This window comes from Centruroides vittatus, unplaced genomic scaffold (assembly GCF_030686945.1).
Source record: "Centruroides vittatus isolate TY-2023 unplaced genomic scaffold, ASM3068694v2 contig_958, whole genome shotgun sequence".
Taxonomy (NCBI): domain Eukaryota; kingdom Metazoa; phylum Arthropoda; class Arachnida; order Scorpiones; family Buthidae; genus Centruroides; species Centruroides vittatus.
In genome coordinates this window covers 1,794,547-1,821,518 of record NW_027122637.1, presented here as the reverse complement: position 1 = coordinate 1,821,518, position 26,972 = coordinate 1,794,547, and the positions used below count along the sequence as shown (strand labels likewise).

The following is a 26,972-nucleotide window of genomic DNA, read 5'->3' as shown; positions in this document are numbered from 1 at the left end:
GTATAACTACAATAGGACTACGTTGTTTTTTCAAAACTGTAGAGTTCAGAATTTCCGAGAAAAACAAATGTAGTCTATATAGTTTGACTTCGTATTTTATATTCTCGTTCAAGAATAACGCTAGACTATTTATTTGATTTACTTTTTCTTATTCGTAATTACCGTGTGTTGCAGTTATCTTCTAGTGAATTGTGAATTGAAATTTTGTTTAAGGAAATTGAATATTTAAAAATGTGTGTATAAATTTAATGTTTACACACATTTTAAATTGAAATATATATATAATAAATAAGTTCAGAAAATACACAAGTATATTACAATTTAAACTTTATTATATATGCAGTTTTAAAATAGAAAAGAATCTTAAAAAAGATTGTGTCAAAAGCAGTTTCAGTTATCTTTGTCGAGTCTAGAATGATGCCAAACCGGATTACAATAAATAATTATGCAAAATTATACATTGATATATTAAGATATTTTTTATTGCACAAATTGAACTTCATTTATAAACAGCATTCATTAATACAGCAGCAGTTAAATATTCTATTTATTTCATAATTTACAATTGGCTTTCTAAAGAAATGGACCCTTCATCTGCAATATCTCAATATTTTACAACTAATAAAGTTATTCTAAGTATCAACTTTTAAGAACAAAAATACAATATGTACAATTAAGTTTTCATAATTTACATTTATTTTATAGAATTACATTAAAATTGAATTTTAATTTGTTTTCTTCTGTAATATTGTGACTAATCTTTCTTTCCATTCATCTTCTGGAATGTTGAATGCCCAATTTGGGACTGAAGAACATGGTAGGGTGAATCCAGCCATTGCTTGCTTTATTTTATCAACTCGTTCTGAAAAAATTCACAAAATAAAAGGTAAGAGCTCTTGATTATTTTCACAGTATTTAATCAATTTCATTCACCTTACAGCTAAAATTTATCATTTTTATAATTCTGTAAACAATTATTATTATTATTTATGTTAAACATTTTATAATTTTTATGCATCATATTTTCAATGAATCATTAAATTTTGATTCCTATCAATCTATTTTGTTCAGAATTTTAAATAAATAATTTGTTGAAAGAAATTAAAAAACAAAAACCTTAAATTTTTTGTTTTTTAATACTTTATTTTCCAGTAGCTAGTTTACTTATTGTTGAAAGAAATTAAAAGTAATAATTAAAACCACATTACCATGCAATTATTATTATTATTAAAACAAATGAATACCCTTCATAATTATGTTTAATTTTTGCTTTTCAAATGAATTCTTTATTGTTAAGAAATACAAAAGAAATAATTTTGTCAATTTTTAGTTTAAAAAATAATAAGTACAGATAAAAAAAACGTACGAGGGTAGGCTGAAAAGTAATGCACACATGCTTGTAGAACACGAACAAAAACAAATAGCAAGATTTGGTGAAAAGTAAAAAATAGTGTAGAATTGGTTCAAACTTCAGGTTTCGCAGAGCCTGTCCAGTTGGCGTGCAAGGTGTGTGGATGAGTGTTGTCATGTTGCAAGATTATTGGCGCCAGGTGATTATTTGTCGCGTTAGAGGCAGCCTGGTGCCAATAATCTTGCAACATGACAACACTTGTCCACACACCCTTGTGTGCAACTGGAGAGGCTCTGCAAAACCTGAAGTTAAAACCGATTCTACACCCTCCTTATTCCCTTGATCTTGCGCCTTGCAATTTTTATTTTTTCCTCTACTCAAGAGAGACCTCAAGAGTAATCATTACACCTTGGATGATGAGGTGAAGACAGCTGTCAAGTCCTGGATCTGAGAAAAGTCAAAAGAATTTTTCAGTGATGGAATGAAAAAAACTTGTTTCACGTTGGGAGAAATGTGTTAGCCTTAACGATGACTATGTTGAAAAATAAATATATGATTTTGAAGCTTAAGAATTGTATTTCAATGTACTTTTCTCTCGATCTTGATATTTGTTTTTGTTTGTGTTCTACAAGCATGTGTGCATTATTTTTCAGCCTATCCTCGTATTTCCAAGTTCAGAATTATTTGATCAAGAATGGCATTCAAAATTTTAAAAAATCTATAATGCCAACAGCCAACTTCTCCAGACTCAAGGGTAACAATTTTTGTAAGTGGCCAGGGTTGCAATTTGACATACCGTGTAACTACCCACTTATCTTCTCTACAAATACTGTATTACCAAACCCAAGCTTACTCCATAACATTGTGTTATAAGAAAACATAAAATATTGAAAAATATATTTTATCTTTATTTAATGCTGCTAATGTGAACACTTTGAGTGCTCACAAAGACAAAGTAAGATTTGTAATTGGTGCAAGATTTTTGGACAGCACTGTATTCAGCATGATTATTGAAAAAAATGTGCTGAAACATGTCATTATTGTCTGTCTTGTGGAGCCTGCCTTTGGGCCATCACTGTTTCATAATAATATGAAAAGTCAAATAAAAATGAATCAATGTAATATATTTGCAAACTTACCTGTAAGTTAAAAGTACTAGTTAACTACCATCATGGAGGCATTTGTCCCACTGGGGAATGAGGCATGATCATAGAAGTTTTCTGGTTTCTGCTTTAGGAAGTCTGTGACCACCACTTGCCATCTGCACCTCTACTGGTATCTATCAGGTGCTTCTTCAAGTCACCAAACACATGAAAGTGACATGGTGGAAGATCAGGACAGTAGGATAGGTTCTGCAGAATTTCCCATTTGAAATCCTCAAGCTTGTCACAAGTCATATTGGCAGTGTGCAATCTCATATAGTCATGTAAGAGGATCATGCCTTCTGACAATAGACCTTTGTGCTCATTCTATTCTTGATTGCTGTGCAGGGTTGTTGCAAAGTTTTACCCTACATCCAGACCTTTCACTATGCAACTTTCATGTGTTCAGTGAATTATTAGGAAGGTACTGTACCTGAAGGGCTGCAGTTTCACCTGAAGGGCTGCACTCTGTTTCATGAAGTTTGATCATCTGCACCTCAGACACACAGGTGCAGATGATTAAACTTCATGAAACAGAAACCAAAGAACTTCTACTAGCAAGAAATCACCAGGCATTGAGGCATTTGTTATTCAGTGGGACAAATGTTTCAATGCTAGTGGTGATTACTTTTAACTTAAAGATAATAGTTTGCAAAAAAAAAAAAAATTAATTGGTTCATTTCATTTGACTCACCCTAATAAAAAATATTTTTTCATTTTTAACTCTTTCCACCCTGTAGGCACTAAGAGGGCCTTTTTCATAAACTTTTTTCATATTCTGGGTTTGGCCAGACTCTCAATGACAATGGCTAGGTGGTGAGGGGCAGGCTTCAACTTTTTTCACATAAACTTCCCCTGAAAAATTTCTGAGGAGTTGCTTGCCAAAATTTTACCCCAGATCCTCAGAATGGTAGGCTGACACCGTAATCAATTCAATCATCATATCTAATTTGATTTAAGTGTGAATAAAATGATGAATTGTTAAGAACTATTAATGTAATCATTGTGGTTTTCCACTTTGATAAAATTTATTTATTTATTGCTATATCTTATTAAACTGGTAAACAGTTATTAAAAACAATTCAATATTCTCTGCAATAAATCAAAAGGTCTAGTCAAGTAAAATAATTTTCTGCTGATTTTTATTAAAACATTGACTCTTTAAATTGTTTTGATAAAGTAAAACATACAGTGTTTTACTTTATCAAAACAAATTTTAAACTTATAATCTACATTAAATTATTAAAAATGATAGCAACCAGTGTTTATATCAGTACTATTAGTTTCATTTTGATCATTAGATATACAAACAACCCAATAATTATTACTAATCAAATGTTAGTCAGATTCTTATGGGGTTATCATGAAACAAATTAATTAATCTGATAGTAAGCAATTTGGACTAGAGATAGGTGGTGCAAACACAAACATTTTCGATCTGCACAGGAGATGGTTAAAATGTTTTCAAATGGAATGTGGAAATAGAACATCCTTAAGATCATTTGAAAAAATAATCTTAAGAATGTTCTATTTCTGCATTCCACTTGAAAACATTTTAACCAGAAGATCTGTGCAGACAGAAAACATTTGTGTTTGCATTAAAATATCCTGGAAGTTTTTAAGGTTCAGAGGCATGCTGTATTTTATAATATATATTCCAGTCTTACAGCATTTGATCTAGAGATAGGTGGTTAAGCCTTGGCATCTTGTGTTAAATCAAAAATAAATAAATTTAATTTAGAATATTCTGAAAGAAAAAAAGTCAGCCCAGAGCAGAACTCAAAGTTGTAATGCATCTATACATCAATGAGTTCAATTACCATACTTTAATTATTAAATTTAACACAAGATGGTAATTTAACTGCCTATCTCTAGTCCAAATCTAGTTTAATATTGGTATTATGAGAATCCAGCAGTAAGTTTTCATTTTTATCATAAAGATGAAACTGATAGTTAATTATATTAGTTTATGGAATATTTACATATTTATGAAACATCTTCATAAGAATATATTTATTAAAACTCAGATCATAACTGTGTTAAGTTTTAATTAAAAAAGCCATTTATTCAGAAAACTTTATTTGTAAAATGCTGTCTATGCATTTTACAAATAAGATAAATTATTGCAAAGGAATATACTTTTAATATATAAACATTACATGAACATATTACAGAAATCAATTTTATGAACTGAATATTAAATAAAATTATGTTCTCTGAAGTACTGTAAATTATACCTTGATTCATTGGACAACTGTCAATTTCTTCGGGTGTCTTCTCCTCAGTATTATCTCTGCTAGTGAAACATGAAGTTTCTACCTAAAAATAAAATTAATTTTTAAATAATAAATACTTTTAACGAATACTACTTCATCTAAGAAGGAATATTAGAAATTAAGTCTTCCTATTATTCTGTATTCAGATAAAATAAATAAATATCATATTCTACATGTTTTGAATCTTTACCAGGAGAATATACAATCTTGTACTTGTATAACTAAAGTCTCCTCCAATATTACCAATTTTTATTGGAATTGCAAATTACATTTAAACAAAATAAATTCTATTAACTAAATAATGTGCGAGGACCGGGTTTAACCCAGCCCAAAATCTTTTTTGTTCAAACCCCCTCGTGGGAAACAGAGAAAAAAGGTCGAAATTCAAAGGATGTGCAGCCTTCCGCCGTCGGAAAGCACTTCCTTTCTCTCCGGATCCAAACTCTTAGTCACGGAGATCGAATCATCAGTGATTCACCAACTATCGCGATTGGTGATCGAAGATAACGTGACCTGTAGTATATAAGGGGGGAAAAGGCTGATAACGAGGTTGCTGAAGGTCCACATAAGATGCACGTCCTGAGAATCGAGAGCCGAAACCTGAGGACTCCGAAGCCCGGCGATGACGAGCCACCCCGACCGATCCTCCTGCTTGCCTCCACGACTGGAGAACGACCAATCCTCCTGCTTATCGAGGTGATATTCCTACGATTACAGCCGATATATCCTAGGAAGAGGTATGACCCCTAAATTTGTAAACTCTCTCTCTCCCCCGCGGTTAGGAACTGGACGCGTTAGATTTTCTGTATTTTGTTTATCTGTCTAAATAAATCGTTATTTGTTTTCATCATGGTTCCGTTATTTCGAACATCGCCTTAAACTTATCGATGAACCCACACAATTCCGGCACTCGACCTGACAAATAATTACCCAATCCCAATGAGTCGGGATATCATAAAAATTTAGCCATCCGTGTCAGTGGGGTGGGTCTTGCCGACCTGTTCGCCGAGGAAAAAGGAGGTACAACTCCGTCCTACCTCCCAGCGTTCCACAAATATATACAGAAAATATCAAAAAATAAAATCAGTTTGTATATAGAATTAATAATTTATGCCAGAAAATGTTTCCAAAGTCATCACACACACTGCATTGTTAGATGAGTCTAAATCTGTTCTTTGTAGTGGAATATATTCAATATGGTCCTGGAAACTAAAGTCCAATTATTTTGGTCTCACTTTCTAATTACATACTATACAGTGACTAACTTGTAGTATGCCATTAATGAACAGCAAGCTGTGCTCAGTTTTTTTAAGTCCAAAGCTTGTCAAATCTTAAATCTATAAAAAAATATTAGTATTCTTCTTTTGTGATGTGTTAAACTTCTCTGATGTTTTTCTCCATATTATTGTAAGAATAGGTAGAAAAATTCAATGTAAAATAGCAAAACAAAGGTAACTGACAAAGATCACAATTTTTTAAAATCATCTCTGAACATTTTAATAATAATAAACATCATTGATTCAGCTACTCAAGAGCTATTTCAGCTATTCAGCTACTGTTTCCATTATTTGTTAGTAGATTAGATATCTGCACCATATTCTTAAAATACTACAGAAAAATATAATTTTATATTTGTATTACAACCTAAAATGATGGCAATGGAAATCTAAAGTAATATAAGAACTGTTTACAGAACAAAGGGTCCACATTGAAAACTAATTTGAAAAAACTTGCATATTTTCTTCTCCATGATTTAATAAAAACAAATTTCCTTTTCTTTTTGATTTAGTCTCATGTTTTGTTTTTATCATTCTTTTATAAAATTAACAAATATAAACAGTAACAATTTCAGGATATATGAAGTATATCCAGAAAGTTCTAATGGGCTATTAAAACCAGACAATTTAGTTTCAAACCATGTTTATTGTCATGGGATATAAACATCTTACATACTTTTTGACAGTTTCCACTATTGTTGAGGAACCAGTTTCTGTATCCCCGGAATGATGCTGCATGTGATGCAACCACATGTTCATGGCTTCTTTGGCATTGTTATCATCATGAAAATGCCAGCCACCAAGGAACCTTTCAGTTGCAGGAAATATGGAAATTGCTTGGCATTAGGCTGGATTGTAGGAAGATGATTTATTTGTTCCCAGTTGAATGTTGTGATGAGATTTTGTATGTTGGCAGCAGTATATGAGCAGGCATTGTCATGAAGCAGTGCAACATCCCAATTAAACAAAGCAGTTTCTTCGTTCTGGATTATACAAAGTGGTTTCTTTAATGTCTCACAATAGAAAGTTAAACCTGGAGACTAGAATTCCACAAGCAAAACATCTACTCACTCCCAAATTACTACGCATATGATCTTTTGGATTAAAATGGTCTATTTGAATTTTTTCTTGCTTGGTGATAATACATGTCTCCACTCCATATACTGCTGTTTCAATTGAGGGGTCATGAGCAACATCACCACCAGTAACAATGCAGCTCAAGAATTCATCACCTTTCTCACTGTATCTGCCAGTCCATTTCATTTTGTGTTCCTTGATGAACATCTTTGGCACCCAATGTGAGCAGAACTTTTAAAAATCCAGATAATCAGACACAATTTTATGGAGAAATGACAGCAAAATTTGTGGGAAATGAAGAAAAATTGATGAAATGGTATATTGTCTATGCTCACAAAACTTCTCTTCCATCACATGCACATTTTCATGTCCATCAGTAAAGTTTCTCACCCATCTCTATGTCATTACCATTCATGGCCTGTTTGCCATACACTGAATGGCCAAAAAATTAGACACACCCTCTAATAACAAGTTGGTCTACCTTTAGCTCTGATCATAGCTGACATTCTTCTTAGAATGGATTCAACAAGTTGCTGATACCGTTGGCCCATGCTGACATAATGGCAGTTCTAAATTGGGTCAAATTGAATGGTGGCATTTCCAAGCTTTGAAATGATCTTTTGACTTTGTCCCACAAATGCTCCATAGGATTGAGGTCAGGGACTGAGCTGGCCATGGAAGCAGGTTAAACTCTGATTGATGTTCCTCAAAACAATTTGAGACCAATTAAGCATAGTGGCAAGGTGAATTGTCTTGCTGAAAGTGACCATCTCCATCAGGGAACATTACAGCCATAAACGAGTGTACATGATTGGCAATGATGTTGAGGTAAGCTGTGCTATTCAGAGATGTGTCCACAAATATCAAGGAACCCAGTGTACTCCAGGAAAACATTTCCCATACCATAATTCCACTGCCACCAGCCTGAAGAGTTATCATTTGGCAGGAGGAGTCCACGAATTCATGTTTGCACCATATTCTGATCCTGCCATCTGCATGATGGAGCAGGAAACAAGATTCATCGGACCAGGCTACTTTTTCCAGTCCTCAAGTGACCAATTTCATCATTCCTGGGCCCACAACAGGTGCCTTTTCCTATTTTTCTGTGATACCAAAGGCACACTTGATGGTCTCCTGCTGCTAAAGCTCATTCTTTGTAAAGTCCGTCTTGTTGTACATTGGGAGATGCTTTATGATGCACCTGCATTGAATTAAACTGTAATTTGTCATGTTGTTGCCCTTCTGTTGCTGAAGACTGTGTGCGCTAATTGCCTTTTACCTTTCTCATTCACCAGCCTTTTTCAACCAGAATTGTCCTTGATGCTTGAAGTTTTTTTCCCTTCATCCGCCACTCTCTAAACACCTGAGATACTGTTGGGTGAGAAAATCCTAAAAGAGTCATCATTTCAGAGATGCTGGCACCAGCTCTTCTTATACCAATGATCACCCCTCATTCAAAGTCACTTAAATCATTCGTCTTACCTATTTTGATATTAACTTCTGTGATAACATCATCGTCCGAAGCCGAGCATTCCTTATATAAGCAACTCTATGTTGTTACGTATCTATGTCACTTCATTCATTCATTCATTAAGTTTATTTAACGTAACATTTGTTTGTTACATGCCCTGATATCACATGGCATAATCAGGCATACAGAAAACAATGGATACAATATACATGAAATTCTACATAAGATTGAAATGTATTTAAATATAAAATATAACAATATAATATTAAATAGAGTATTAACAATAATACATTCAAAGATGATGCATAGTACATAGTGTAGCATATAATTATCATGAGATTAAGATGATAATATTTACAAGAGAGATACTAACTATATACAATTATATACATATCTTGGTAAGTTGCATACATCAACTAAGAGAAAATAAGTGTTAACATATTGATGAAACATGCACTCAGTAAACAGATTCTTAAGACTCATTAGTATGCAGAGTAATTAACAATTTACCAATAAGAGGATAACATTACAAAATAATGTATCCAAAATATTATAGTCCTGTAAACAAGGCGGATTTTCTCTCTGTTGCAATGGCATAGTCAGTCTTTAGTTGTAATTTGGTTTTTTCCTTAAGAAATACTGGGCAAGTTTTGTCCATTGTATTGTGACAAGTATCAGTTTTATTTTCACGTGAACAATTGGTACACTTTGGTGGACAAAGTATGTTGGGACAATTTTTGTATAGATGAAGCTCACCACAGTGACTACACACATTATCTGTAGAAGTACAGTTTTTTGCAAAATGTCCAAAAGATAAACAGCGATAACACTGAATAATGGGGAAAAAGTCAAAAACTTGGCAGGTCGTCCAAAGGAGGTGGATCTTTCCCGCTTTTACCATTTTTTCTCTGACCATAGGAGTTACCTCAAGAATCCAGGAGATGTGATCTTGATTCTTTTCATTAAGTGAAAACCTGATATGAGTATTTTCAAGGAAAGTGCATTCTGTGAAATCGGATCCTAAAAGGTGTCCATTTTGTTCAAAAATATCCTCAATGAGGTCCTCTTTATTGATATCTTTGGGGACTGAAGCAATTTTGATTAGTGGAAGTCTCTTTTTCGGTAGTTTTGAAATTAAGCCCGGTATCTGTTCAACATTCTCCTTAAAATAGTTTAGCATCACTCTTATGATTCAAATCAATTGCAAGTCCTCCATTTCTTATTTTTCTTATACGACATATACCTATTCCAAATTTATCTGGTTGCACATTATTAGTTAAATGAGATTTAGTTTCCTCACTCGTAGTTCCTTGTTTGTTGCTAAATACCAATACTGTATACTCTGGTGCAGGTGGATCATTTGTAACTGAGGTTGATTTTATTCCCTTTGAAAGAGTATCTCTATAGCTTGGAGTGCAAGAAACTTTTACGCTAGCTGGATCATTGGAAGAGGTTTCCTTATGATTATGTACTGTGTGTTGTATATCCAATAAGGTTTCTTTAGATTCGTTAATTTGAGTAACTTTAAATTCATTTAGATCCTCTTTAGTAACAAATTTTGAAAGTGCTCGTTCAATTAAATTATTTTTCTTTAGTGTAGTTTCGGCTAATTCAATAACTCTTGTAAACTGTGTCAATATGTATGTGAGATGACAATCAACTCCAAATTTAGCATTTTGATTATGCTGGGAATATTTCTTAATTTCATCAACAATGCCATAGGCAGTATCATGAAAAATTTGTATTTCAGCATCCATATTAAACTATAAAAATTAATTTTGTCTAAAATATTAAATTTACTATCTTAAAATTATCAGCAATGTCTTCTTCTACTTGAGACAAATCTAAAAATATATGATATGCCCAGGAAATTATTAATACAAACAGAAAAAAAAAAAAAAAAAAAAATGAAACTTCTGGTAAAAGTTCTAGAAGTTTCCGGAAGAGGTCAATGACCGTTACTGTGGAGACTGTGAATGTTGAAGAATGTTGATTTAGTGGAATGTGAATAATTTAAAAACTATTGAAGATAAATGGATGAAATTTTCAGAAAAAATCATATTTATCATCTTCTAAGAACTGCCCGAATATTTTTTAAAAATATCCCACCGGAAGAGAGTTACGTCTTGTTGAAAATTAACCGGAAGTGATTCATATCTCATAAACTACTGGGCCAATAACCCCAAAATTTCTGAAGTTGTACTCACTTATTATGTGCGAGTCAGATTCCGCTATCACTTCCGGTTGACCCATTCCATAAATCCGGATAATCGAATTAGAATATCCCAAATTTTTAAACTTGCACAGATTCTCACAAAATGGTCTGATTTTTATAAATTTGACATTTTCATGATCCGGAAATGAAACGGAATCCAAAAATGTATAACACTATAGGCAAACAATAAAAAATCCACGAAAAAAACATTGGAAAAATGAAGAGCACAAAATTCCACCATTTAACCACATCGGTACAGCGCCGCCTCTTTCGTATCTGTGTCACTGTTGGACTGGTATATTTCAAATAAGGGGGGGTCTCTAATTTTTTGGTCATTCAGTGCACGTCTTGCACAGTTGACAATGAATGTCAGCAGTATGCAAATGGATAAAGGAACTCACTTTCCAGACATGCCTCTTATAATAATGAAAACTATATCAATTAAAAACTTCATTCAACTTAGTGCCTTTTTTTGTTTCCAGTACTGTTTAAAACCTGTCCTGCGTTGTTCCCGAAAATTTTCGCGTTGACCTCACTGACCTGCGTGGGCGATCCCAAATATTTTCGTGTCTGCATCAGAACGTTTTTGATACTAGATGTTGCTATGCATCACAATTTTTATATTGAAATGAACTTTTAAAATATAATTTTTTTTGTTTTTATATTTTTCAATATATTTATTTTGTTTGTGCAACATAAAAAATAATTTTTAACAACACAGTAAACACAATTATTATTTTTAAAAAAATTTTTTGTTAGGCTTAATATCGACGAAAATTCAACAAGGCATCACAGGCAACAGAGAAGAATTTCAACATTGATTAAGGCAAATGTTTTTGATCCAATTGAGATCTTCCTCAGATCTACATGAACTAGAATGTGTTTTGGAATGTTAACATATTTTGAAAAAATGAAACGTTTGAATACATAAAATACAGAAATTGTGCAATAACAATATAACTACAGGAAAAGTATCATAAAAGCATAAAAATAAACATTAAAGAATCGATGTATCCCATATACTATCATAATGACACAATCATGTTGTGTTTGTGTCGTTGTTGTTCTTATGCACATATGGTGTTTTCCAAGCATTGACAAGTGTTGATGTTCTTAGTTGACAGTGGCCTTTGTTCTCCGATTTAAAAATTACTATGGTATCCAGGGTTTTTATGTACTCAGGATGTCTAGATGTTTTGATAATAGTTGCCTTGTTGAGAAGGGCATGTACACTGTTATCATATGTGTAAGTGGCCATGGTGATGCAGTTTTTCTTTTTATTTATATCATATTTGTGTTCTGCTATTCTAACTTCAAGGGAGCATAAGCTTGTTAAGCCTAAATATTCCAGGTTGTTGCCAAATCTATCATCTCTCATGGGAATCTTACAAACTCCTGGAATTCTGAGCAAGTTGTTACAATCCTTCCCATTTTTAAGTATATTAAAGATGGTATGGTTGCATCTGAATATTAATTGTATACCCCTGTGTTTTGCTATCTCTTTATGTATTGGTAGCATGTTGTGATGGTAATCAAGAATGATATGTCATGTGTTTGTGTGTTGTGCATAGTCATGGGGAGTGTTAGCATTCATGTGGTGTATGTTGTTAGAAAGGGCCCAGGCTATATTCCAAATCAGATTCTTTTGGTATCTGTGATTAATAGCTACCCGCTTGAGGTGTTTGAGTTCTTTGAGTGTATTTGTGTATTTTAAACTTTTGTTTATCATTAAACAGTACTGGAAACAAAAAATCTCAAAAAAAAGTTGAATAAGGTTTTTATTAGTATTACTTTCAGTCTAATTTGGTGAGAAGTTATTTGTATATCAATTACAAAGTATGATCAAAAAGTTTCTGGACTGGCTTAATATAAAGAAAAATGAAGAGAAAAAAATACAAATAGGTTTAAAACAGCAGATATACTTAACTTTATTGCATGAGCAATACCAATCTCATATTTCTAGAAAATATTATTTGAAGCAGATTTAGTAACATCATTTTGGCAATTTCCAATGGAAGATTTATACAAACACTGCATATGCTTGAAGTTTTGCTTCAATTTGGGAAAATCAGTCATTGAAAGCCATTAAATGATACAAAAAGCTTTTGGAACAGCTTCAATAAAAATTACAGGAGCATTTGAATAGTACAAGAGGCTTAAAGATGGCCACAAATCAATTATAGAAGACTCAAGATCTCAATGCATAAAAGTGATGAGACAACCCAAAATTGTTGAAAAAATTAAGAATTTGATATTTAAAAATTGGAAGATAATTTTGAGAAGTTGCTGAAGTCAACTTGTCATATGAATTGCATCATTCAATTATTCAGGAAGATCTTGGCTTAAAAAGAAGAGCAAGCAAGTTTGTTTCTTAGGATATTGACCCAAGAGCAGAAAAAGGAACAAATGTCTGCCAAAACATGCTCCAAATGGCTAAAAATGACATGATGTGACAGATAAAGTGATAAGTGACAATGAGATTTTGGTCTATGGGTATCACCCTGAAACAAAACACCAATGAAGTCAATGGCTGGCAGACACCAACTCAAAATAAAAAAAGCCAGGATGTTGAAAGTTCAAGTTAATGTCTTGCTAATCAAGATGAAAAGTCAAGTTAAAGTCACCTTCAACAATAAAGGTCTAGTCCAACATTAATTCATGCCAGAAGGAGTAACAATCAACCAAGAAATTTATTTATCCATTTTGTGAAGGCTGTGGAAGCTGTGAGAAGGAGGCCTGAAAAATGGTGCATTTGGAATTGGTCTCTTCATTATAATAATGCTCAGCCACATACAACCCAAGTTAGTTTACTTCAGTTTTCTTTACTGGCTAAAAGCAATACTCCCATACTTCCTCAGCCACCTACTCTCCAGATTTAGTCCTAAATAGATTCCCCCCCCCAAAATTAATGATGCTGCTGAAAAATAAAAGATTCAATACAAAGGAGATGATGAAATAAGCAAAAATTATTATGACTTCTTCACAATGCTGGACTGCAATTTTTAATCATATTTTTAATTTATTTAATTTAAAATATACGCTCTTAATTTTATTAGTGTCTTGCCTCTGCACATCATACTTTTTCTGATAAAAACAAAGTCATGCTGGTCTTCTATCTAATTTTGCTCTGGAGAAAAGTTTTAAATTGAAATCATGTGACTTCTGGTACAGACCTGAAGTTCGTTTATAGTTAATCGGGGCCTCCAGTCTCTAAGCTTTCCATATCTAGTCTTGACTTTCATCTATCTGATGCATTCTCGAGATTAAGGAAGGACAGACAAACAGATGAATGCAAATGGGAATTTATAGGTCTGCCCAACAAAAATCATTGGAAGTTTTGAGAAGCTTGCAAAAGAATGATTTTTCTGCATATTTTCAGAACTGGGAAAAAAATGAAGGTATTATTGTTTAGATTCAGGAGTATCCTATTTTTAAACTTTTAAAATAATTTTTTTTTTTCATTTTTATTTATAAAGTTGTGTGCACAGTCAGAACTTTTTGATCATTCATTGTGTGTTTATAAAAATTTGTACATCTCTGTCTTTTTCACTTTAAAATATGTAACAACAATAAAATAAAAGAATTTCACAAAATTAGTATGTATGTAATACTGGACATACTAAACTTTATATGACAATATTGACATAAAAGTACACCAAAACTGTTTCTATGAAGTATTGTTATAGATACATATAGTGAATATGTCACCAAATAATTTTGAGAATAAAAATATACTTCATGATTCATGGAATTAAATTAAGTTTGAAAAACAGAATGGTTTTAGTCAATTTTAATAACTCAGTAGAGTTCCTTTAGAAGTGTTGAACACGAGATCATGTTATTAACCAATCACATGGCTTCTTTTCCACCTTTATTTAGTACCAACTAAATAAAGGTGGAAAAGAAGCCATGTGATTGGTTAATAACACGATCTCGTGTTCAACACTTCTAAAGAAAATCTAGTACAACATGGATTCACAACAAATGAACTCAGTAGAGTTATTAAAATAGAGTTAAATTGGAAGAAAAGAATCGGCCCAATGGTTAATAACCTGGATGGTTATATCTTAGTCTTATATATGCTGGAAGAGGAGATTGGACTGAAGGTCTGGGTAGCATAACTGGCAACGCGTCCGCATGGTAAGCAGGAGTCTGTAAATGGTTAAATTTTGCAGCTGAAAATTCACAACTATACACAGCACTCTGAATTATTTCTAATGCTATTTTTAATGCATTTGTGGAAGAAGAATATTTGTAAGTCCTCCATGTGTAATGTAAAAGCAGGATTAACAAACCTACTAAACTGATATTAGACATATGCTGTTTTCATGATAAACACTGAATGTTGTGCCTCTAGCAAGAACTGAACAGACAGAAATATACTATTAATATGATTAAAGAAAATATCAAAATTACTTTCACCATGTTGCCACTATTAAGCTATCATCCATGCACTTCACCTTAAAACTGGGTATGGGACTGCAAAAAGTCTATACCGTTTCCCCGAAAATAAGACAGTGTCTTATATTAATTTTTGCTCCCAAAGATGCGCTAGGTCTTATTTTCAGGGGATGTGTTATTTTTTTGTATGGTATGGCGGCTTCCGGCCACCAGGGGGAGCTCACCACAGTACACTCGTACAGCACAGCAGGGACAGCATATGGTATAGTGGCAGGCGATGGGCTTCTTGATGCCTTGCCTGCACATTTACAAGTGACGGCCATGGAAGGGAACATCAGGGTTGGTGGTAAGTGACGGTCTTCATGTCCTGCATGCATCTGCTCTGCAATGGACAGTGAAGGTAGGGATAATGGCAACAAGCTAAAAAGAATCACAGCTGCATGCTCTGGTGTTCTGTTCGGCGAGCATGCTTTCAAACGAAAACTTTGCTAGGTCTTACTTTCTGGGAAGGCCTTATATTTAGCAATTCAGCAAAACCTCTACTAGGTCTTATTTTTAGGGGATGTCTTATTTTCGGGGAAACACGGTAGAATACCCATTCTTCTGCATATAACAATTTCTGCCAAAAGGGCTGACAACAGCAAGTCCATTGGAATGTCAACTGTTATAGGTAAAATTTGTTTTTAAATCAAAAATAATTCATATGACAAATTAAATATAGCATGCCAACAATAGCTTGCCTAGTATCCATAGCTATTTCTTCTGCTAATAATAAGTTTCTGTAAATTGTATAGTTAAGTGTATAAAGAAAGGTGTAAGATATATAATATACCTTATAAAATTTTAGATTTTGATCTATTTGACTGAACAAATACAAGCAGTATATTGTTTGAATCCCAAAACTTACAATGTAAGTGAAATCACACAAAATGTGTTGCAAAAGATGAGTTAGTTTTTTTTTCTAAAACAAAAGTAGAATGACAATGTTTATTTACCAAAGGTCTTAAAGGTCAATTAGCTTTGTGTTCTTTAGCTTCAAGAAATATTCTCGCATAAAATGTTTCCACACTTAAAATTTTAAATTTAGGGAATCACATTGCTGCTTCTTTAAAAATGTAACCTTTTGAACACTTGAACCATCTGAAAACCCAAGTATTCAAATTTGAATTGTATTCATTTTAGAACAGTATAAACTGAAGAAGTTTAAGTTTTATATAAACAAAAGTGTTTGTTTATATAAAACTTTTAAAATCATTATTGTAGTTTATATTTTTTTAAAAAACTGCTTAATATTATGGACTGTTTGAATCATGCTTTTGTTAAGTTGACTTTCTAGGAGTTAAAACAAAGTTAATTCAGGATTTAAAATGTATTGCAAAGATTATAAATAGTTAATTTTTATTTAGAGTAAATTTTTAAAATTAATTTTGAAATGCAAATTTTCTAATTTAACAATTATTAAAATCATATTTACCTCGGAAATTTCTAAATGTCTCGCTGAATCCTCAACTTCATCAGTATCAAATAAAGATTCAACAACTAATTCCTAGAAAGAAAAATTTAAATTTTACATTACATAATACAATTTGCATAGTATTATATAATACAAAAATATGCAAATATCAGTTATTTTTATTCTTTGTTATCAAATCTATGAAGGAACTGAAATAGAATTTTCAATGGGTTGAAGCCAGCTTTAAGTTGTTATATTTAAAATTTTCTAATTTAAATTTAGTTTATAGTTTATGTAACTATGATTCCCAAATATTTTAAATTACAGAGTGAAATAAAAAATTATTTTAAACTGTTTTTGATTATAACAGTTCAAGCCTTTTCCAATGCTAAATATTTTATCTATCAAATGTTTTTGATTATAAAGCAATATATAAACATCGAAATAGCTTTAAAAATAATCATAAATAGTAAGAAATAATAACTCTCTATCAGACACTCAAGCCTATTTCAAGAAATCAAAAATTGTTCTCACCAAAATATTTTCTGGAGTGTTACCCTAACATCAGCAATTCAATTTAAATTTTTATTTTTAAAATTTCTGTGTATATCCTGTCTATCTGGACCTTGTTTATTAATAGGACTTATATTGGTGTAGTTTCTGATTAGCAGATAGAGGAGAATTTAGTCAAAAGTCAAAACAAAATATCTTTATTTTCACCTGTACACTCTGTGTTTTGGATCTGAAAACACCTCTTCAGGAAGTTTACAACATTAGTTCCTTTATTGTCTATTATTAATACAACATTAATACAGACATAAATTATCCATAAAATAGAGTGTAACATAATGTTTTTTAAAATATGGTGATCAAAGTTTTGTTTTTTTTTTCCTGTTCTACTTATATTCTTATCTCCTTTTTCTACAAACACACAAGAGTGTACAGGTGAAAATAAAGATTTTGTTTTGACTTTTGACAAAATTCTCTTCTATTTGCTAATCGGAAACTACACTATAATAAGGCCTATTAATAAACAAGGTCCAAATAGACAGGCTATACACAGAAATTTATAAGAATAAGGACACAGAGGTAAAAAGAATTTATTTTTTAAGTTGAAAGTTTAAATTGCTGTTTATAGAATGATACACTTCAAAAATGTTTTAAGACAAACTTTTAGTTCCATTAAACAGATTTGATGTTCTAAAAGTTTAAAAATTAATTTAAAAAAAATAAATAAATTTTACATTATTTTCTATTTGATTTTATTTACTACTGAATATACAAATATAATAAAGACTGTTAATAAATTTTAAACTAATTTAAATGTGTATAAAAATATATGTAACCAATTTTTCAAATTTATATTTTAGAAAACAGATATTTATCTAAAATTTTTAGGTAGTTTTCTCTATCTTCTGTTTTTGATGATTTCTAAATTGGACTGAATTCTAGAAATAGATTTTTATTCTTAAACTTCCAATATATTCCAATGCAGTCTAAAAATTACAATAATGTCTTATTTAAAATTACAAAACTAGAAAATAAATGTTTTTAAGCTTAACAGCTCAGCCTATAAAATGTTATCATATTGAACATTTTAATAACTATGTAGCAACAATTTCTGTTAATGTTGTATAAAGTTAAAATCTAACATCCAAAATTAAATCATATTTTCTGAATTTTTTACAAAACAAAACACTTTCCAAAAATTTAACTGAAATGTTCAAAAACTAATCTAAAAATTCAGCCTCTTTTCAATCTCTACAAACTTTTGTCAACTTTATACATTTCATTATTGGCCTGATATGCCTAAATTCATATATTAATCATTATTTATTTTTCTTCTTTTTGTTGTAAATCAATCTTATATACTCTGCTAATTCTATTAACAGAAAATCTTTATTCTTACCATTGTTTGACAAGTGAACAATGTCAAATAAATTTGAATACCTTTTGCATATTGTATCTTTTTCAGGTTTCTTAGGTTTCCCTTTCCAAAATTATCTGGAAATGTTTCTGAAAAACAAATCAATATCTATTCTGATATTGTTTTTCTCCTATTCTGTGAAAAATTTATCAAAAAATTTTTAATTTCTGAAATTATAGTTTAGTTATAACAATTTAAAACTTACTCTTAGTGCATAGTAACTTTTATTGTAGTTTTATCATAGAATATGGTTGCCAAGCGGAGACCATAGTGAAACATTTATTGTCTGATTTCAAATATAATTAGATATAATATATATTTTAAAGCAAACTACAATCCTCATAATAAGCTATTTAACTCAAAAATGTTTATTTTCTTGTTTTGTATAACTTCATATTACCAACTGAAGTATTTTATAATTATTTTTACAATTTTTGAGTTTACATATAGGATAGGATAGGATGTTAAAGGAAAGGCCTGACTCAATGGTATAGCCTTGGGAAAGAAAGGGGGATAGGTAAGGTAGTAGAGAGTGGGGTGGGTGGGGATGAGGAGGAAAAAAAAAAAAAAGAGGAAAGGAGGGTTGTAGGGTGTCTGCCGGAAACTGAGGAGGATGCAATTGAAACAGAAGGGACCGCAAGTAGAAAGTAAACAAAAAGGGAGTAAGACGCGACGGTAACCGATTAGGGGGAGCGAGCTACAGGAATAACCATAGCAGCAGGGAACCGGAGAGAGGAGGTAGAGGTTAGTAAGGGATAGGTGTCGGAAAATGATGCACCAAGATACAGGGTATGGCAAGGAAGTTACGTAGAACGGATGTTGAACATAAAACAGCAGAAATACAAAGACCAGTGGATAAAAATGTAACAGAGGATGAACGGTACAGGATACGGAGATTGTACATAATACGGGGGGAGACGAAATACAGTGGTTATACAATAAGCAAAGAATGTACAGTACATTATACAATGGTAGCCTTATGATAAAGGATAAATAAAATATAATGGTTAAACATGATGAGAAAGAGCTCGATGATGCCAAAGTTAAACAGGATACAACACACTAGGCTGAATAGGAGCATGGTAACACTGCAACGAGGATGTGGAATTATGAGTTGCTTAAGAAGGTCTGTTGATAGTTCATAAGATTAAGGTTGTGAACAAAGTTTGTAAAGGCACGGAAGATTTTCCTATTGTCGATGAAGGTGTTTAGTTTACAGGGCCAGTGGTGCCCGTCTTTTTCCACCAGTTGCCTCAGATGAGAGCGGTGAGTAACGTACTTAGTGCAAGTAAAGATAAGGTGATGAGGGTCATCACCTTCTACACCGCAGTCACACAGACCGTTGCCTTTCTTTAAGAAACGACAAAGGTAGGCCTTAAAGTTACCATGTGCCGTCATAATCTGAGTGAGAGCATGCGAGGTTTCTAGGTGTTTGTTAAACATCCTATTGTTAACATTAGGGATGAATTCATGAGTGATGCGACCGGTGTTGCTTTTATCCCACTCATTTTGCCACCTGTCCATGATGATATTATTAAGTTTGCTACAGAGATAGGACATTGGGAGTGACGAGTGGTTGCAATTCGTTGCAATATCCTTAGCTTTTTTGGCCAAGTGGTCAGCTTTATCATTCCCGACGTTTCCAGAGTGACCTCTTATCCAGTAGAAGTTTATTTTGGTGGAGTCTTCGAGTGCATATATTAACTTGAGGCTGTTTTCAATTATGGGGAGTTTGACATTTTCATTTTTAATTTGATGGAGGGCAATCCGGCTATCACTGATAATATTGATTGTCCTGTGTTGTAGCCATTGGATATTAGTATGAATATACTTTAATGAGTTGAAGATTGCTAGTGATTCTGCCTGGTTAATAGAGCAGTTTTTATGCAGTTTGTATACTGCTTGCCAAAAGTTCCTTTTTGAAGAATCTTCGAGGCATACTGAGGCACCTACATCATCTGACGTTTTCGAGCCGTCGGTAAAGAAGTTGAGGCCGTTCGGGATAAAGGTTTCTTTGAGGTAAAAGTTGCTAGAGATATTATTGGCTGGGTGTTTGTTTTCCATTTTCGTGTTAAGGTCAATACCATTCTTAACAATTTCATTGACAAGAGAGTGGGTAAGATCAGGAAGCTTTAAGTCGGAGATGTGTTTATGGAGTTGATCTTGATTGATGTCTGCTGTGATCATCTTTATGAAGAGATTCTTAATATACCTGTATAAGATAGTCAGATGAATAGGGAGTAGCCCTGCAATAACCAATAGGGCATCCGTAGGAGCTGTTCTATAGGATTTGGTAATTGCAATGGCTGAGGTCCGTTGTGCTGAGAGGAGTTTACGGCGTATGTGGGTCTTGGCAACAGCATGGCCCCAGACCTCACAGCCATACGTGAGAATTGGCTCTACGGCCCCCTTGTAGATTGTCCTGCTGTTTTGATGATTTAAGCCCCAGTAATTACGGGCGATGCACCTAAGTGCATGATTAACTCTAACAGCCTTGTCGTAAGTGTAGTGGATGTGGTCCCTCCAAGTCAGTTTTGGGTCTAGGATCAGACCTAGATACTTGATATTGTTTGTCCACTGGATTTTTTGATTGTTAATTTTAATAGAAGGACGCTTCTGAAGGGGATTCCCTTTAGGGAAAACCATACAGTTACATTTATTATAATTGATAATGAGCTTGTTCTCCTCACTCCACTTGTGTACCAACTTCAGCAGATTATTAGTATAAGTCTGTAAGGTATCATGATTATGATGGCTTAGCAGGATGGCTGTGTCGTCTGCATAGCCTTGAATATATGGGTCTCCATTTAGATTTGTTCCTTTAGTGATGTTCAATAGACCATTATATAGGATATTCCAAAGGAGAGGTCCTGATTTTGAGCCCTGAGGGCATCCTCTGGAGATAAACGATCTATAGTGGATTTTACCAGTCTCAATTGCCATTACCTCCCTTTCCGAAAGGAAGCTGCGAAGAAGTTTTAGAATGTTGGCCGGACAGTTTGTTTTGATCAGAGTAGACAGGATGGCTGGCCACCATGCGTGGTCGAAAGCGCCCTTGAAGTCAATGGTGACCATCATGGTGTGCCTACCTTCGAGTTTTGCAGTCTGAATATATTGGATGATTTTTCCAATGGCCTGATGTGTATTCTTACCTTTTCTAAAGCCATATTGTGCTTCATTTAGGGCTGCCTGATTCTCGAGGTGATGGAGGATTCTTCCCGCCATCAGTGCATCCAGAACCTTCCCAATCACTGCTAGGAGAGAGATTGGGCGATAGCCGGAGGCGTCAGTCGGTGATGAGTTCTTCTCTTTTTGAATGAGTCTAACAGAGGCTTCTTTCCAAAGTTTTGGGAAGTATCCCAGAGATAAACACTTGTTGAACAGTATGAGAAAAGTGGTGGGGATGGCAGAGAACGCATGCTGGGCCATCCTCCAATCGATAAGATCTGGGCCTGGGGCCTTTCTCTTCTTTATCCTTTGAAATTCTTTGCCAATTTCGTTTGAAGTGAAAGGACAATCATTGCAAGTAGTTAATTCCTTTTGGCTTTTTTCCCTCGTGTTTTTATGTTCTGCGGAGTCGTTAATAGGATCATCAGGGGGGAAAAGAGCTGAGAAAATAGCTCTATATGTCTCTCTCAGGTTGGTGGTATGAATATTGGGATTAGAAATGGTGGCCGGAATGGTAGAGGCTTTGTTTTTTTTAATTACAGTATAATATGGAATACTCCAAGGGCCCTTTGAGTTAGAAGAAGTGCAGAAGTTCTTCCAAGAATTACTTCTAGTGCGATTTATGAGAGTTTTATAATCCCTGAAAAGAGTTAGGTACGTCTGCTTAAGAGAGAGTTTAGTAGTGGGGTCTACCTCTCGCACGTAGCGCCTCTTTGCCGCCCGGACTTTTTTCCTGTTTGTCTCCAGTTCCTTGTTCCACCAGGGAGCCGAGGGCTTTTTAGCTTTGATGTGGGTGGACCAATAGAATGCTTCCCTTAGAGCCCTTTGGAGCTGTTCAACAGCGATGTCAATTTCCTGACAAGAGTTGATGCTAATGAGGTCAGAGGGGTCCCACATACATTTGATATTTTCCTCATAATGATCCCAATTTGTGTTGTTACAGATGTTGATGTTAGCAGGGCAGTTGATGTCTGTTATCTTGGTGAGGATGTAAGCATGGTCGCTTGCAGAAACCTGATGCTGAGTCCTGCAGTCGATGTTAAATATGGTAGATTTCCTGTTGCCCAGACATAGGTCGATCCAACTTTTCCCGTTACTACTGGAGAAAGTTGGAAGCGTGCTGACGTTATAGGACTGAATGTCCAGTTCGGTCATAAGTTCACAGACTGCACGGCCCCTTGAATCTTCTACTGGGCTGTGCCAGATCGGTGATTTTGAATTAAAATCTCCACAGATGAGTATAGAGTTAGCAGGGAGTTCTTTAAAGATGTCTCTAATTTCTTGTAGGGGAGCCTCTATTTCCTCCGAAGGCGGGCAGTAGGCACTGATAATAAAAATTTGACGCTCTCCATAGTCAACACTGATCGTAGTGGTATAAATTTTGCTACACTGAGTGACTAGCTGGCAGTTAAGGTGCCTATTGGTTATCATGAAACCTGTGCGGATCGGGTAATTGTCTATTCGTCTAGTGAGGATTTTACCACTTCCGAGCATTGAGACCGTATTATCGCGAAGGTAGGGCTCCTGGAAAACTAGGATGTCTGCTTCTTTCTCAATTATTGCTTGTATTGCATTAGTGGAAGCAGCCATGCTCCGTTGGAGATTGATTTGCAGTATATTTAGAGAACTTTTTGTCTTGTTTTTATTTTTCAGATAGGTAGCTTTTATGTTATTGTCCATACTGGGGGATGGGATAAGAGGAGGCTGACTATTCATAATGGGTGTTGTGAACTTGATTAGCTCTGTGCCATTTTGTTATTGGGCAGTGTTTATCAAATGCATTATGATTAGTATTCATTGCCTTATTCTCTGGTACGGTTTTGTTATAATTGATACAGTTTATACATTTCGGTTCCTTCTGTAGGTTAGGACAGTCCTTAAATTTATGACGTCTAGTGCAATGGCTACAGCGTTGCCTATCCTCACATCTATGTGAGGTGTGCCAGTATCCCGAACAGTTAAAGCATCGGATGGTTGAGATGTAATCATCCACGGTTAGGGAGTACCATCCCACGAAGACCCTTTTTTCTTGCATAAGTATGTTCCTAATACTAGGAGTAACGCTTAGGATTACATGCCTTGAATGAGTTGTTCCTTTTGGTTGAAAGCTATGGCTCAGTTTGGTGTTTTCCATGAAGTCTTCCTGTGTGATTTGTTCCTTTATTTGATGGTTCTGATCATATATTTGCTGAATTAGCTCTTCATTTTCTGTGCTGTTTGGCACATTGAGTAGTATTATTTTCGGGAGCTTTTTATTTCGCTCTGTTACTCTAATTTGCTGTGAGAGGTGCTCATTGTTTTGTATTGCTGTTTTTAAGGATATTAGGTCCTGCTCGTCATGCAGCTGTATTGCAATATCTCCACTTGGGAGAGGCCTCACATGGTTTATTTTGACTCCAAGTTGTCTTGGGTCGATGTGAGATTGCACTATATTCATTGTTTCCTCTGGTAGAGGGACAGGCTGATTTGGGTCTTTGACTGCTGATACGATGATGTTGTGGTTAGCTTTCTTAGGGTTCTTTCTCCCCTCTAACTTTGCTGAATTTTCAGAAATTAATTTAGTCGTTTTACTCATTGATTTTAGATTTCTCTTTAGGACGTCCGAGAAGGATCCCTTATCCAGAGAAGATACTGGCTTTGAAAGTTCCTTGACCCTTTCTCTTAGCGCTAGGACCACTCCAAAAATTTGGTTAGCGGCCGCATGCAAACTGACGGCCGCTACCCTGGCATGGGTCCGTTCTTCTTTATTGACAGCTATGCTCATGTTTGTTGGAATACAGTTGAGAATGGTTTCCAGGTGTCCATTGATTGATGTTATAAGATCTTCTTCGATGAAGCTATTGTTTAAACTTTCTGCTGCACTTTCCCTTGACATGTCAGGAGAGGTAATTTACTCAGCAGGTTAGGTTGTATAGCACAAATAAAACGATACCCGGCAAGGACCGGCTTTGCAATAAGAGTTATGATCAGGGCTAAAACTTGCCACAGCAGCGGCTTAAGCAACTAGTGTGACGTCTGAGGTAGTTGAGAGGCGCTGAACGGCGACCTCACGCCGAATGGCTAGGACTTCCACGTGGCTGAGAACAATGCTCTTTGTTCGGTGCGGGATTTTGAGCGGCAATGATGTGGCTCTTAATTAATGGATTACCACGATATTTGCATGGTATATTAACTTCATATCAGAGCATACAATATCAGTCGTAGAAGAATGTAATCCAGTACGATCACGCGTAACGGCGACAAAGTCCAAAGACGCGTGCGACGATGGCCACTCAGTGCAACGTTCGATTCGAAGAGAAAAATAATAAGACAAGTGTACTCACAGAAACCAGGCTTTTTACACGTCCCAATGATATATAATTTATCGGTGTCTACCTCACCAATTATCCAAGTTTTCGATCAAAACACGGAGCACGTTAATCCAACACCACGGAACGACGATGACATCAATGTTTTTACATATAGTGAAGGATATTTTCACTTAAGTAATTTTGGTGGATTTGTTTTGTTACATTCTTTCCTTTTACTTATGCTAAATTAAAACAGATAGTTCTGAAAGGTTTAAAAATCAAAACATGGAATATTTTTATAAATATTATCAAAACATGTTCAAGGCAAAAAATATTTTACGACGATAACCTAATAACTATTATATAAGAATTACATTACAGTCACTAAATAATCACTGTAAAATAATCTCTGTTTTGAACATACTACATTGATCTATCTGCTAGCATATTTCAAAATAATAAAAAATAGCTAATTACATGTATAAATTTAATATCATACTAATAGAATAAATCTAGGTGTTCTTGAAACCGTGTTTTCTTATATGTTGAGCATCAAACACAAGACCGTGTTATTTATTAAACACTTGGCACTTTATAGAATAATATCTATCACAGAATAAATCTAAATAAAAAAATTATGATAAAAATGCATCTAGGTAGTCCCTGTGGTGCAAAGGTCAGTTTTTAACATGTATCAGTCTACTGCCTATTCTACATGCTTCACATGTAAACTTGCGCCTCAGTGCCTGGGTAGGGGCAAGCTCCCACACCCCCCTAAAACTATATAACATGAAGTACTTCATGAACAGTCAAGTGGGCTACTAGAAGCAAGCAGTCACTTGGGCCAAATAATTAAACAGTTGAACTTCAGATATGTATACTGCCATGGCGGCGCTATGGCCGTGCTTCTGACTATTCGTGCACTTGACTGACCTCCCGGAGGGGAGCTGCCGGCAGGCCGCCATGTGCTAAACATCACTAGTTATTGATTCACGGTAGTTATTGAACAGAAGAAAAAGGAAACGTCTACTAAAAATATAGTTAATCTAATCTAACCTAACCTAACGGAAGTGCCGCCATGACAGTATACATAAGTGAAATTTAACAGACTATATAAATCAGACGAATGTCAAAAACCATTGCAAAAATGGTATTTTCTTATCTTATAACATTCATAGATTTGAAAATGTTGAATATCTTATTGAAACACTTCATTAAAAACAAAAAATAAATAAAATAAAACAAATAACCTGTTTATCATAAAATTTTGTATTGTAAACTTACTGTTATATAAATATCGGATTTACTGAATATAATCAATTTTACATAACGTTTATGTAATAACTGTACATAATTTATATTTAATTAAATCTAATAAACTTTATTCATTTATTTCTTAAATTGATGCTTGTCAAGACTCCAACTCATCTATGGGGTACAATTGCAGATGTGAATGACATTAACAGAGCTGTAGAATAGTCTTATTATATTTTGGACGTTCTTTTTACTCTAATCTTACCAAATACATTGGAAACTAACAATTCCATCATCGTTGTCTGTGTCTTGAGGTAATAATTGATAACCACCAATGTCGATCGCATCATCTTCGTCCGAACTGGGATCGGATTCAAAATTATTAATGACAATTTCGCGAGAATAAAGCTCTTCGTCGTCATTTTCTGGACGATCGCTCTGATTTGGAGAATGTACGATCGGCGCCATCTTTCCTTCTCTGATTTGCTCGAAATACAGTGCTGCCAGATACTTAATAGTTCCTGTTGTGGTGTGATCGAGATTATGGCTACTTTGCCTCACTCTGTAACGATTACGCTGAATTTATGGTAATCGCTGGATTCCCCTTCTAACTATTACTAGAATATATTCTAGTAATCGTGCTCTAGTCAGATCCCATATGCCCTTTCCT

At 34.1% G+C, this 26,972-nt stretch overlaps 1 protein-coding gene across 1 annotated transcript; it reads right to left on the bottom strand.

Annotated features, from left to right (window-relative positions):
* Positions 1 to 310: 310 nt before the first annotated feature.
* Positions 311 to 26,878, bottom strand: LOC136985327 (male-enhanced antigen 1). The gene is made up of 4 exons (XM_067282593.1): positions 26,588 to 26,878; positions 16,685 to 16,756; positions 4,731 to 4,812; positions 311 to 862 (listed from the first exon to the last, which is right to left on the bottom strand). Exons 1-4 carry the CDS (start codon positions 26,768 to 26,770, stop codon positions 726 to 728), a joined length of 474 nt encoding a protein of 157 aa, XP_067138694.1. The 5' UTR covers positions 26,771 to 26,878; the 3' UTR covers positions 311 to 725.
* Between the last annotated feature and the right edge of the window lie 94 nt (positions 26,879 to 26,972).